This window comes from Macaca nemestrina, chromosome 11 (assembly GCF_043159975.1).
Source record: "Macaca nemestrina isolate mMacNem1 chromosome 11, mMacNem.hap1, whole genome shotgun sequence".
Taxonomy (NCBI): domain Eukaryota; kingdom Metazoa; phylum Chordata; class Mammalia; order Primates; family Cercopithecidae; genus Macaca; species Macaca nemestrina.
The window spans coordinates 9,628,331-9,642,380 of NC_092135.1; the positions used below are offsets into that span (position 1 = coordinate 9,628,331).

At 40.0% G+C, this 14,050-nt stretch overlaps 1 protein-coding gene across 50 annotated transcripts in view; it reads left to right on the plus strand.

Moving 5' to 3' along the window:
• LOC105492460 (cytoplasmic linker associated protein 1) overlaps nucleotides 1-14,050 on the plus strand; it is a 309,888-nt gene that overhangs the window by 198,215 nt on the left and 97,623 nt on the right. For 19 of the 50 annotated variants that reach the window (XM_011759589.2, XM_071072569.1, XM_011759597.2 and 16 more), the window contains 7 exons: nucleotides 619-678; nucleotides 1,479-1,556; nucleotides 3,342-3,509; nucleotides 4,042-4,091; nucleotides 4,858-5,028; nucleotides 6,859-6,906; nucleotides 7,393-7,416. In XM_011759589.2, coding sequence (XP_011757891.2) covers nucleotides 619-678; nucleotides 1,479-1,556; nucleotides 3,342-3,509; nucleotides 4,042-4,091; nucleotides 4,858-5,028; nucleotides 6,859-6,906; nucleotides 7,393-7,416 — 599 coding nt within the window. The remainder of the gene's footprint in view (nucleotides 1-618; nucleotides 679-1,478; nucleotides 1,557-3,341; nucleotides 3,510-4,041; nucleotides 4,092-4,857; nucleotides 5,029-6,858; nucleotides 6,907-7,392; nucleotides 7,417-14,050) is intronic. The other 31 variants (XM_071072565.1, XM_071072567.1, XM_071072590.1 and 28 more) reach the window with 3 other exon arrangements.

The following is a 14,050-nucleotide window of genomic DNA, read 5'->3' on the forward strand; positions in this document are numbered from 1 at the left end:
AACCTGAAGTGGTGATGTAATCTAAATTGTTTTTGTACACAAATCAGACCAAGAAAAATCATAAAAGTGAAAAGGCTTGAAGAATGCTGAAAGGTTGGTCAGAGGAAAGCACAGTAGTTGGAGAAAATCCATTGTAAGCACTACTTAGGGCCTTCTTAGCATGAAAATATAGAGAGCACTTAGTTTTTCAAGGTACTTTTAACTTTTTTTGTGCAAAGCATTTTCTGAAATTAATGCAAAGACCTGATTCTGTCGTGTTTCTTGATCTTCTGTGCATGCGTACATTTTCTATTAACATATTACTTAGGATAGTGTAAAAACGAATGACAGTGGTAAGTCCTTTTAGTGATGTTGCCATGAAGTGCAAGCTTCTGATTGGAGAGAAATGCTTGGATCCTGGCCCTGTGTCCCTGTGGTACCAGTAGGTGCTTCATTACTTTCATTTGCTTTGGTTTTTAGTCAGTTCTGATTCATTCTTTATGTTCTGTTTTTCTAATCACAGAAATCAGAAGAAATTTACTAATTATAAAAAGCAGTATTGGGTCACTTAAGAAAAATGCTGTTTCATTTTCACTAAAATATATATTAATAAGTTGTGTATTTCTTAATACTTTTTAGGCGCTGTTTTGAATTTTTAGATTTGCTTTTACAAGAATGGCAGACACATTCACTAGAACGGTGAGCATCTGATTTGAAACCATTTTTCCCTCTGAATTGAATCTTGAGAGTGAATGCTTTGGTGAGTGGTCCAGCTGGCTTTCTGTAAGAATGGAGGAATATATGCGTTTGTTTTCATGACTACGTCTGTTGTTTTACTGATGTTGGTCACATAATATTCGCAGACACTTTTAGTGAATTTCATTGGTTGAAATACTACTATGTCCGTGTGCATTCTGACAGCTGCAGAGCCAGTAGAAACTCTTACTGACTCTGGCCCTGCTGCTTGACATCCCCTTCAGTTCCCATGAGGTAACTGTTTAAAGTTGCTGTTAGTAGACGAGTTGTAGCTGTTAGGTCCTTCAAGGAATTTCATTCATTTGAAAGTTTTCTTTTTCTCCCTCTGTATTTGATGTAGACAGCCTATTCAATATTAAGGTCATTATCTCATAATTTCCTTAGAAACTAGTTCTGATATGAAAAACACAAGATTTTGTTTTTGGGGTTCATAAAAGATTGAGCTGTAAGTGCAAATTTTGAAAAATCAGCTTTTGTTTTTAAAAAAAATCCCACAAGAGAATAGAGTTATGAAAGTCTTTAGGTATGGGTGGGTTGGAGTGGAGCTAGGGTGTTGGGGCAGGGCTGAAAATTAAAGGATTGTAGGAGCGCTCTGCTTTGCCCAGCCACCTGGGAATTGACCAGCCTTGGCACAGAGACTCCCAGCTCCATGTTGCTATTTGGAAGTTATTTCTCCCACCTGGTTTCATCCGCATTAAACCATACATTTATGATTGTTACTGCTTTCTTTTCTAAATATCTAGACACATATCAGTATTAGCTGAAACAATAAAGAAGGGAATACATGATGCTGATTCCGAAGCAAGAATAGAAGCCAGAAAGTAAGTTTTTATTGTACCCCACTTTTTAAATTAACTTCTTCTGTATTTCACATGAATTATATGGATTGCCTTATTAAAAACTTGTTAAGTTACTTGAACATATTTGTTAACCATGAATTTTAAACATGACCCCCAATAGGCCATTTTGGAATATTTCTGTCTTTTTTAAATAACATCACTCAACCTTGTGAATAAACAGGACTGAGGGAGACAAAAGAATGCTCATTTTTACATTCATCACAAATTATCACATAGCTCTGGAAGGCACTTGTATACAGGCTCAATGTATTCATTTATTCATTAAGCCATATTGTAATCCAAAGCTGCTTTAATGATTTACCATGAAAAATCGTGGCCACAGGGAATTCTCTTCCTGCAGTCACTTCTTTGCAAGCATCTGTGATTCCTTGGTGTGAATCATATTAAGGGGAGCTGAATTGACCTAATGCCTGGGATTATCACAATGATAACTTGCTGTTTCTGTCTCACAAATGAGGTACTTTTGCCATTAGGACTGTTTCCTCCAATCATGTGGGCATGGCCTCTGTATTTGTTACCTCCTTGGAAATTTTTTTTTTTTTTGAGATGGAGTCTCACTTTGTCACCCAGGCTGGAGTGCAGTGACACAATCTCGGCTCACTGCAAGCTCTGCCTCCTGGGTTCTCGCCATTCTCCTACCTCAGCCTCCCCAGTAGCTGGGACTACAGGTGCCCGCCACCACGCCTGGCTAAGTTCTTGTATTTTTAGTAGAGTCATGGTTTCACCATGTTAGCCAGGATGATCTCAATCTCCTGACCTCATGATCTGCCCGCTTTGGCCTCCCAAAGTGCTAGGATTACAGGTGTGAGCCTCTGCGTCTGGCCTTGCAAATAATTTTTGCTACTGTGACTGTAAATACCAGAAGTTTGATATTAAGACATTCTCTCTTGGGCAGTGCATCGATAACTGCTGCCAATGTTGCATCTGTGGTTTTTTTTTGAATTTACTCTCATAGTTGACCAACTCTCCTAATTGATACATGCTAAAATCTAATCTGCATCATTATGGTTTTGCTTAGCTGCAGTGATGCATCCTGATCTAGTACTTGTTGATCTTTGACTGCCTTCACAGTTAAATTATATTTCACTTGTTTCTGAGCTTATTATAACTATGAAGTGTTCGTGCCAATTTTTTCTTGGCTGGTTTCTACCAAAATAAGTGACATAATTAGTCATTGCTGAAAACTGTTAGGAATGGATTTGTTAATGATCTGTTTATGCTGTTTTTATCCTTGTATTGGACCCTTCCCATCCCAGGCCCATTTTTTTCTTGGTCTTTAGTCATAATGTGATACCGATTTCAAGTAGCTCAGAACATTTTAAAATTTTTCTTTTGCACATGTTACCTAAGGCAATTTTAAATACTTTATATCAAGAGATGTGTAATTGAATTTATAATAGCTGCCATTTTAATGAGCCTGTCCTGTGTTCTAGGTATAGTCCTAGATGTTTAGCTGCACCTTCCCTAAGATTCCCCAGTTTTGCAAGTTAGACTCTTTAATTCCCATGTTATAAATGAGGCTGACGTTGAGAGAGGGTAAGTGACTTGCCCATTGTCTAAAAGACAGTAAAATTGTGAGGCCGGGATTCATACCAGGTCTCCTTTGTTCACCCTCTCCTCCTGCTACTATTAGCAGCTAAACTGAGGCTTCCAGTCCTTGAAAATCCTCTGTGGTGTACTCCAGAGTTCAGCGAAAGACCTGTGTGGATCCTTGGATTAGAACAGGATTTTGTGTGTTTCCTCTAGATGTTACTGGGGTTTCCACAGTCACTTCAGCAGAGAAGCAGAGCACTTATATCACACCTTGGAGTCCTCCTACCAGAAAGCCCTGCAGTCCCACCTGAAGAACTCAGACAGCATAGTGTCTCTGCCTCAGTCAGACCGCTCGTCTTCTAGCTCTCAAGAGAGTCTAAAGTAAGGGATTCATCTTTGCTTATCATTCTCGTGAGAATTTGTGTTTCAGAGTTTGTCGCATGAGAACACAAATTCTAGCTATGTTTTTACATGTGTGCTTGTTACAACACCCCCTTACTTCAGGTAGATCCTGGTGCAAAGTAAGATACCACCACGGAGTGGTAAGAAATAGGTTGCTTTGGTCTCTACCATACTATTTTTCAGTTAAATTTATATGGCAGTCCTAGAATACAGTTTTAGAGTGACATAAGTGAATTATGGAGTAGTGTGAACTATATACACCAGTGCTTCAGAGAGTCTTCTCAGAGGATGTAAGTGTGAACCTGGAGACAAGTTTGGAAATGGAGGGCGTTCAAACTCCATGAATTAATATATTGTCATCTCTGCTCTGTGTTTGATTTCCGTCTGTAGTGACTATTTCACTCTCTGTGTTTGAAATAATTCTTCATCGTAATAATTTCCTGTTGTAGTTTGTATTTGTATTAATTCGGATAAAGTACGTGTAATAAATAGTATACATCTTTACTTTTAGTCGTCCGCTGTCTGCCAAAAGAAGTCCTACTGGAAGTACCACATCTAGAGGTGAGACTGACAGCCGCGGAGAAGGCCTGTGCTCGGCTCTGGTGGTCTGTACGTGCAGCTGCGAGAGGCTGCCCAGGCACGGGAGGCCGGCAGCCTGCTCTCAGTTCCTTCTTAGGCTTGAACATAGCCTGCTGTGCCCTGCTCTGACTCTCCAGCAGAGCTCCGCTTTGTCAGGGCCACTCACTGCTGAGGACAACATTGACGGGGTGACTTAGGAATGAAGCTCTGTGACCTTTTCTCCCCACCTCCCCTGCATGTTGACACTGCCACAAACTGCACCTCCTGTCTCTGATCCTTTGATGAGACAGTGAAGACATCTTGGTGGCATTTTGAGCAGCAGCAGCAGTGTGGTGGTGGTTGGTGGTGGGAGAGTGGCGTGTTCCAGAAGGAGGAGGGTGTCTAGGTAAGAGGGCGTGGCGCAGTTACGTCATTTCATGAGGAGACTCCATAGACGTGAGCATTTTTTCCTTATCTCACTTCTTCATAGCAAGCAGAAACATGGTCCGTTTCCTTGGGGTTTATAGTCTTCGATAACAAGAAAACAAATGTAATTGATACATTACAGTTGAGGTCACTTTTAGTTTCCTTCAGCATTGCCTGAACTCTCTTCTGGGACCAGGAAAAACTGTTGGTCAGTTTTTTATGCTCCAACATTTGTTAAAACGTGGTATTTGTTTTCAGGAAAGCAAAACAACATCAAACTTTAGCAGTGTATTTTCAAAATTCTATGTAGTCCTTATTCATATTTCCTCCTTTATCACTAAAGCTTCTACAGTTAGTACCAAATCTGTGTCAACGACTGGGTCCCTCCAGCGATCTCGAAGTGATATTGATGTGAATGCAGCAGCCAGTGCCAAATCCAAAGTCTCCTCATCTGCGGGCACGACGCCTTTCAGCTCTGCAGCGGCTTTGCCTCCAGGGTCATACGCATCCTTAGGTAACCACACCACTGTCACCCTTTCCCTCCTGCACTGCTCTGCGAGAGATGACTCTTACCTCTTAGCAAAATACAAAAACCCATGATTGAGGCAAGTCTCACTGTTGCAGGGCTACTGTTTAAGTAGCTTTGTGCACTTGCTGCTGATCAGCCAGCTACCCTTGTTGAGTGTCCCTTTCTTTGGTGCATCATCCGTTTTAGTGATGAGTAAGTACACAGTACATGCGTGCTCGGAGGGTGGGTGGCACTGAGCACATCTTTTCCTCAACTCTTCCTCCTCCTCCGTGGCAAGCCCAGCCACCTCCCATATTGTCAAAGCTAAGTTTTTTCCACCTCTGACTCTGGTGGGAGCAGAGCCAGCAGGTTCAGTGAGGAATTCACCAAAGGTAGTGTAGTTAGGTATTTCTCAATTTGAGAATATAACCAGAGCTGGCAGGGATCATTGGATTGGGTTGTGGGGAATGGCAGGAGGAATCTGAAGGAATGTGATGAGCTCATGAATCAGCATAATCCTGTCTGTGCAAACGAGTGTTGTCCTTCCATGTATCACGTTGGGAGGAGCATGCCTTCTGAGGATTGCCCAAAAATGTTTTTAAAAAATTACTTTCAAAATTTTTACTATCTCACATAGTGACAAATCAGCTACTCATATTTTTCAGCAAATGCTTAACACGTACTATGTGTCAGGCTAATTGTTTGTTTCGTTTTGTTTTTGTAAGAGCCAATTCATCCAAAGTCAGAATCTAAGGATTTAGCTGGATTGGTTCTAGTTTAGATTTTACGGAAATGAACAAAATTTAAACTTCCTGAAATATTGTGGTGGAGTTACTCATGTAACTTTCAAACAAATTCCGGAGTCAGTTCTAAAACTAATGTTCAGAAAACGTTTTCAACGTTGGAAGTACAGTGAACAAATAGCATTCAGAGAAGATTTTAGGGTCTGCCATTTATTAGCTCTGTGACCTGGAGCAGGCCGTGGAATCTGTAAGTCTATTTTCCATACCTGCAGATTACTTGTAATAATAGCCACCTAACTCATATATGAGGCAAAACAAAATTATATAAAGATTCTTTATAAACTATTGTCCTGTAAGGTGGAAGACAGTGTGATTGTGATAGGAACATTATTAATTTGAAAGATATGTGTTCTGGAACATCTGCTCAGTCAGTCTTGTTTTTATGGAAATACCTCATACACACATGACAATTGAGAAGAAACAATGTCATTAAGAACTCTCTTTTTTAAATGGTTTTAACTATTCCAACATTATGTTATGTAACCATTGAGAAAAGAAAGGAGAAGTAACAACTCTTCCCTCCTACGCTGAATTAGTTCTGTTAATTTTAGTTTAGTTTTTCAGTACTTACCTATGCTTTAGTATATTAGATCCACCTTTAGTATTTGTAATTAGTGTTTGTTTCATTGCTGGAAAAAGTGAGTAAAAATCAGCCATTAAAATACTCAGTGTTTTTGTTTTTCTGTCTGTATTTGGAGTGTTTGAATATGACTGGTATAGACTTCCCCCAGTGCTAGTAAAAGCCCTCACATCTTTTGGTATGATAATATGGAACTGACCCTTCAGAAGCACTGATGGTAAGTTTTCAGTCAAGTATTAACCTCTTCAAAGAACGAGACTGGAGTATTCAAATTCTCTGTTTCCTGAGAATTCTACCTCAATTTCCCTTATTTTGTCCCCAAACGAAAACACCAAAAAATTGAAATATAACACAATCCTACTGAGAATTTGTTACAGTTGCTACTTAGGTTGACACATGACATCTTTGCAAAAGTGTAGCATTAAAGCTGATGATCCTTTTCCAAACTTCTAGAGTCCAGACACATGAGGGAAGACATGGAGTACATAGGCCTGGACTCAGGTACCATGCTCGACAGCTTTCGCTGCTGGACGTGTAGTTGGGATAGGCATTGCTAGAGCAAGCTTCTCTGAGCTTCTTACTTGGCTCTGCCCTTTGGGTAACTCTTCAGTATTTTATCTTCTAGTTCCTCCTCTCTGCCCTGTTCTGCTGGTACTTTCTTCCAAGAAAAAGGAACTCTTAAGAGGATTAGAGTTGGCTAAAACAAAAAACAATCTTTCTTTCAACTGTGGCACTACCCTGGGTTGCCCTTCTATGTTTTATTTTCCAAAGGCAAAAAAACCATTATGCTATGTCAAGCTAATTTCAATACAAGGCACACTTACTTGCTTCAGACTCTGCTTTGCTGTTGAACTTGTTTCCCTTTTAATTTTGTTTTAAATTGTACTTTTGCTTTTTTAGTAGCTAATAACATTTGGCTTTTTAATTTTTTGAATGTTACTAACTGTTCCCTGTTATCCCTTCCCTTGTTTTTTAATTTGCTTAAAGATGGTACTACCACTAAAGCGGAGGGTAAGCGGTTTGTTTCTGTGATTGAGGTGTGTCTCACTTTCTCTGGTCCTCTGTTCTCACTGAGTGTTGCCCAGTACCCACTTGTCCTCACCAAGGTCCCTGCATGAGATGTTGCACGCTGTCCCTCCTCCTCTCTTTTCATTCTGTCTCCATTGGGTTTTTGCCCTACCTCTACCTAAGTTCTCCTTCCCTTTCCTGTTCAGTCTTTGTTCTTGTGAATTTTAGCACTAAAGTATGCTGTGCGTGGTTTTTCATGCTGAGTCCACACTCTGGGGAGGAGCGTCGATGTCACACTGTGTGCTGCTGTCCTCATGGACTGCCTGTCTTGGGTTTTATTACTCCTGAAGCACTACCTTAGCTTTTGTTTCCTTTTCTTTCCTTTTGTGCTTTTGTGGGCCTCTCAGGATTTGCCTTTCCTGTTTTGAAAGTAAATTTCAATGTCAATTATTCAGACTAAAGGCTGGTAAACGTTTTCTAACAGGTAATTTAAAGAAATTTTAAAAAAAAATTTTTTTTCTCTCCTCTAAAGGTACTACTGACTTACATGATGCTATTTTTTATTTGTCTCATGGACACACGCCCCGTTCATTTATTTACTCTCATTCATCCCCTCATCAACCATGTATTAAATGCCTTCCATGTGCCGTGTTTTGTATTACACACCAAGGATATAACAATGCTGAAAGAAATAGGCATATCCAAATCCACTTTATTTTCTTTTTTATGCCATTCTCAAGAAGCTCTTCCTATTTTTGCATTACCTTTAGAATTTTAGACATAGTTTTTTTAGTCTCTGCAGGTTTTTGATAAGTGCATGTAAGACAATATTATTCCTTTGCTAGATAGAACGCGTGATAATGCTTTAAGTAATTGAAATTTAGAGGAGCAGTCTCTGCCTAAATAGAGGCTTAGACCCACCAACCTTCAGGATAATTACTTAACAATTAGGCAGAGCTAGTTCATTTTCGTATATTATTTAGTCGCCCCAAAGGGCTAGCAGGCAAAGTTGGCTGGGTTTAGCTTGATGTGTGCAGCTCAGTTCCTTTAATCCATGTGTTACTTTCTAAGGACTCATAAAGGAAAGAGAGGAATGGATTTTTTTTTTTTTAAAGGTGAACATGGTCCCAAGATCAGTCTTTCTTAAATGTATCACATCGTGAGAATTACTTGGATACTTACTAAAATAAATACTCTTAGCTCCTTCCCCCTGAAGATGCTGATTAAGTTTGGAAGGAACCAGAGAATCTGAATTTCTACTCAGCCTCATTGGTGGTTCTTAGGGTTGGACAAGTTTGTAAAACAAAAAATTTCCAGAATTAAATAAAGACAAGAAACCTCTGTGCTGATGAGCACGTCATGTCTGACAGCAGAAGGCAGAGGCTGGTGTGATTGAAAAGCTGGTTGATAATTTTCTTCATTTCTTAAGCTGATATGGGTAATTTTATGTGTCTCCTCCCCAAAGAAACAGTCCTGAGTGTTTTCTCAGCCTTGCTGGGAGGGGAGTAGGAGAGTGGAGGAGAATAATGTAGATGAAATGGAAAGCAAAGACACTACATAGGAAATTATATGTTTTTCCAGAATGTCCTGATTTCCATGCCTATGTAACAGAATTGAAATCAGCCTGTTGTTCCACCCAGCCCTAGAAGTTTTTAACCTTTTTTTTTTTTTCCCCATCAGTTCCACAGTCCTGAGTAAGGTCAGAATTGCCGCCTCAGTTATTGTACAGGAGACTAACTCTCTGGTTTTCCTTCTGCTGGGAGAAATTGCTTTTCTAGAGAGCTCAGACTCCAACAATAGAGACCCTTGCTGGAGAAGCACAGAGAGTGTCAGTGTTTGTGTACTGGGGCTGCACAGGCTGTGCCAACACCTGGCTAGTCAAGGCCTAGAGAGACCCGTGAGTCTGAACACTTCTAGGTTGTCATTGTTCTGTTGGTTTCAGCAGTGAGACTGAGAGAGCCTGTTCTGTTTAGAAACGCCACAGTGGTTTTTTAGGTAAAGTCTGCAGGAAATGTCACTTGGTGCCTTTTCAATATGAGTTTTCCACCTGCATTTTTGGAACCATTATGGGCCTTTTAAAAATTTATTAATAAGTCTCTTAAATATTTCATAATCTAGCTTATGAGACAAGATGATTTTAAAACAGTTGTATGCTCTAAATTAAAAACTTACAGGGTGGGTGCAGTGGCTCACCCCTGTAATCCCAGCAGTTTGGGAGGCCAAGCAGGTGGATCACCTGAGGTCAGGAGTTCGAGACCAGCTTGACCAACATGGTGAAACCCGGTCTCTACTAAGAATACAAAAATTAGCCGGATGTGGTGGCATGCGCCTCTAGTCCCAGCTACTCAAAAGGCTGAAACAGGCCAGGCACAGTGGCTCATGCCTGTAATCCCAGCACTTTGGGAGGCCGAGGCGGGTGGATCACAAGGTCAGGAGATCGAGACCATGCTGACTAACACGGTGAAACCCCGTCTCTACTAAAAATACAAAAAATAAGCTGGGCATGGTGGTGGGCGCCTGTAGTCCCAGCTACTAGGGAGGCTGAGGCAGGAGAATGACGTGAACCCTGGAGGCGGGCCTTGCAGTGAGACGGGATCGTGCCACTACACTCCAGCCTGGGGGACAGAGCCAGACTCTGTCTCAAAACAAAAGGCTGAAACAGGAGAATTGCTTGAACTCAGGAGGCAGAAGTTGCAGTGAGTGGAGATCATGCCACCGCATTCCAGCCTGGGCAACGGAGCAAGACTCCGTCTCAAAAAAAAGAAAGAAATTTAGGCAGTACATTTGAGTTTATTGGCAATTTTATTACTATAGTAATTGAGAAAAATATATGTTCCTTAGGAGCTATTCATTGTCTACATCAAAGAATCCTAAGATGGCTAATTAGAAAAATACTTTTTGTAAAGAACAAAAAACTCAACTTCTGGATGAAAGTTTATTTTTAGGTTATTGTCTTCAGTATATTATGTTCAGTAATTTTGGAGATTTTGATGAGGGAAACATAATGTCTTTTATGTTGCACATGAGGAAGTTTATGATTAGATTGTCATATGGTAAATGAATGCATTCTCATACTTTTTAAAAAAGCTATTATGCTTAGGAAAAGCATTCATATTTTTCCCCAAATAAGTAACTTTAAATGAAAAGTTACGGTGCTTGGAATGGCCTGTGGGACTGACAACCATTGTTTGTTTTGGGGAATAATCATGTTTATTAAAATGTTGTCAAAAGCCGTATCAACTTAACTTTCGGTGTTTTTAATTAAGATTACACAATAAAAACCATATAGCCTTGTCTTCAGGAAAAAGAACTTAGATTTTAGTACAGTTTTACAGGGAAATAAAATGTAAAAAATTATCCAAGAACTGTAAATTTTAGGTAATTGGTCTTTTTATACAATGGGAAAAGTACGCATGTCTATATATTGAAGTAAAAGGGTGTTAAGCCTCTTTTAAATTTTTAAAATATGAAGGAATTTTTTTTTTTTTTTTTAAGGCAGGGTCCATCTGTCACCCAGGCTCTGGAGTGCAGTGGTGCTATCACAGTTCACTGCACCCTTGACCTGCCAGGCTCAAGTGATCCTCCTGCCTCAGCTCCCTACCCTGCCCGTCAGAGGTGGGGAGCTGGGACTGCAGGCATGCACCACCATACCTGCCTGGCTAATTTTTTAATTCTTTTGTACAGATGGGGTCTCCCTATGTTGCCTAGTCTGGTCTTAAACTCCTGGGCTCAAGTCATCCTCCTACCTCAACCTCCCAAAGTGCTGGGATTACAGGTGTAAGCCACCATGCCTGGCAGGAAATTATTCTTTTGGGGAGAATAGTCATAGGTAGCGAATTTAGAAATGATCGAGTTCCTCGGTTTTGGTTCTATGAAAGATGTCAGTGTATGAGTAAAGGCTGGTTTAATTATGCCCCCAAGCAGTGAAATGTGCAACAGATAGGTATGCCAACACGTCCCAGTGTGATGAGAACGGAGACTTACTTTGAAGACCTTTTAATTTTATAATCTGTAATCTGGGAATTTGCTGAAACATTTGAAACATGCAGGGAACAGAAAAACCCTGGTGACATGAGGCTATTTAGTGGTTTTTCATTTGCCTAACAAGGAAATAGGGAAACCAGGCCCACAAACTACACTTGGTACACAGGCTGAATTTCTCCTGGTTTGGAGTCTTTTCTAGAAGGAATGGCAATGTGAGTGAAAAAGAATCCTTAGGACCAGTATTTAAAAGTCATGAGATGAGTGATCTTTCTTTATTCCATGAAAGTTGAAGGCTTTGGGAGCTGCTGTGGCTCAGGCGGGTTGCCCTGGGACTCGAGGAGGCGAGGCTACATGTTCGAGGCCAACCTGGTCAACACTGATTAAAAAAAAAAGAAAGTCGAAGGCTTTGCGCTCCTCTTACAAGTCTTTGTTTTCCTCTGAGTCTGGCTTTGCTCTGGTTAGGTTTGTTTATTGTTGTGTATCTTGTTCATCCCTCCCTCCAAAATTCTTTTTGCCGTACAGTTCTTTACCTCTTTTTTTTTTTTCTGTTACTTGTGCTGACTTTTTTTCTTCCTTCACATCTATCTGCTTGTCTCTGTTACTTAATAGATCATAATACAGAACTGAAGTATATTTTTACTGTTTGTTGCTTTATTTTTATTTATTTATCTGTATTTTGAGATAGGGTGTCACTCTGTCACCTAAGTTAGAGTACAATGTCATGATCATGGCTCACTGCAGCCTCGACTTCCCAGCCTCAAGTGATCCTCCCACCTCAGCCTTCCAAGTTGCTGGGACTACAGGTGTGCAACACCATGCCTTGCTAATTTTTTGTGTTTTTTTGTAGAGATAGGATTTCACCATGTTGCCCAGGCTGGTCTCGAACTCCTGGAATCAAGTGACCCTCCCTCCTTGGCCTCCCAAAGTGCTGGAATTGCAGGCGTGAGCCACTGCGCCCAGCCTGCTTGTTTCATTTATTGAAACTTTTTTCCCCTAATTACCACAGAGCATTTTATATCATCTTTTAAAAACGTACACAGGTACTCATAGTAATATTACCAAATCAATAGACTGAAAACAAAACAAAATGAAACAAAAGACACCTCTTCCTATAAAATAAATATATATCTGAGTTTTACACAACAGAGACCCTTTAAGCTGCATAGCTCTGTTCCCAAAAAAGTAAGGAAATGTTCAAAACCAAGAGGTTCACAGACTGGAGTGACAAGCTTGAAGTGATTTTTAAGGCTGTCCCCGAGGGCTCAGTTATTGATGTGAATAGCTAGACACAAAGATCACAAGACCTTGAGTTGACCCAAGGTGAAGATTGAGAGTTGGCATTAAGCATTGACAAGGGGCTATATATCCATGGCAAGATGGACAAGTGAGAAAAACAAAACAACACAAAAACTCCTCTTTATCTTCAAATTGATATGATGTCTGTCTTGACTTTGCCTTAGACAGAGGGGGGAAAAAAACCCCTAATCTTTTTTCATAATTTGTAACTAAGCTGTCTACTCACACAAGTTGTGGTTTTAAATTTACTTCACTTGTGGTCTTTGGAAGACTCCAAGCTAATGAACTAAAGTAGTTTGTGCTTATAGCCCCCAAGGGTGCTTGCCAGGAACAAACATTAAACTTCTGTAGCGGAAGCGGCTGTCAAATCTAATTCCTCGGGTTTCCTGCAGATGGAAATCAGCGAAGTAAGAGTTCATATGCTGAGTTATATCCATTATGAGTAAGAGGCAGCAGAGAAAAAGAATAAAAACAGAATGTACCCTTAAGGACTTAAGGATCTGTTACAAAATGTAAAATAAGTGTTTAAAAGAAATAAGAAACTTGTATTTTTTAAGGATATATACAACTTAGTAGCCAGAATAATCCTCCCAATTGAGAATATATTACTGTTCTAGAGTAAAAACAGTGAATCCACACAGCTTCAAACCTAAGCGTGACAGGAGCCTTGGTGTGTCAGGGCTAATGCTGGCCGTCACCCTAAACTCCCTGGGCATTTGATGTGATGATTGTGTAGAACAGAAAGGACAGAAAGCCCAAGCCCACTTAAGACCTGCATCGTCATTGGTGAACAAAAAGTTAACTCTACTAAACTGAAAAGAGCAACGGAGAAATTTGCCCATCTTAACTCTGGTACTGGTTAGAGGGGGAAAGTAATCTCCCTCGAGAATGCACAACCAAAATCTTGATGCAGGATTCTGGTCAGAATTTACATTACCTTTGTAGTCTGAAAAACCCAAATAGATAAATCATTTTAAGTTGACTGTAGATTACTTCTGTCCACAGGACACAAACAAAATCAGAGATCTTCTTTGGAGTAATTCAGCTTTAATCTAGATCTTAAAGAATTTCCATAAATTTCCAAGAAGAGTAATCATTTCATTGTCTTAACAGTTAAAGAAATAAAGTGAAATTTTAGAAAGGGAGTAAGAGGCTGTCAAGAATGACCAAGCAGATTTTGAAAAAGAACAAATGGAACTTCTAGAAATGAAAATATAATAAATTTTTAAAATAAACTGGTCGGGCACAGTGACTCACACCTGTAATCTTAGGAATTTTGGAGGCCGAGGCAGGAGGATTGCTTGAGCCTGGCCAATATAGTGAGACCCCATGTCTACCAAAAAAAATTTTTTTACAG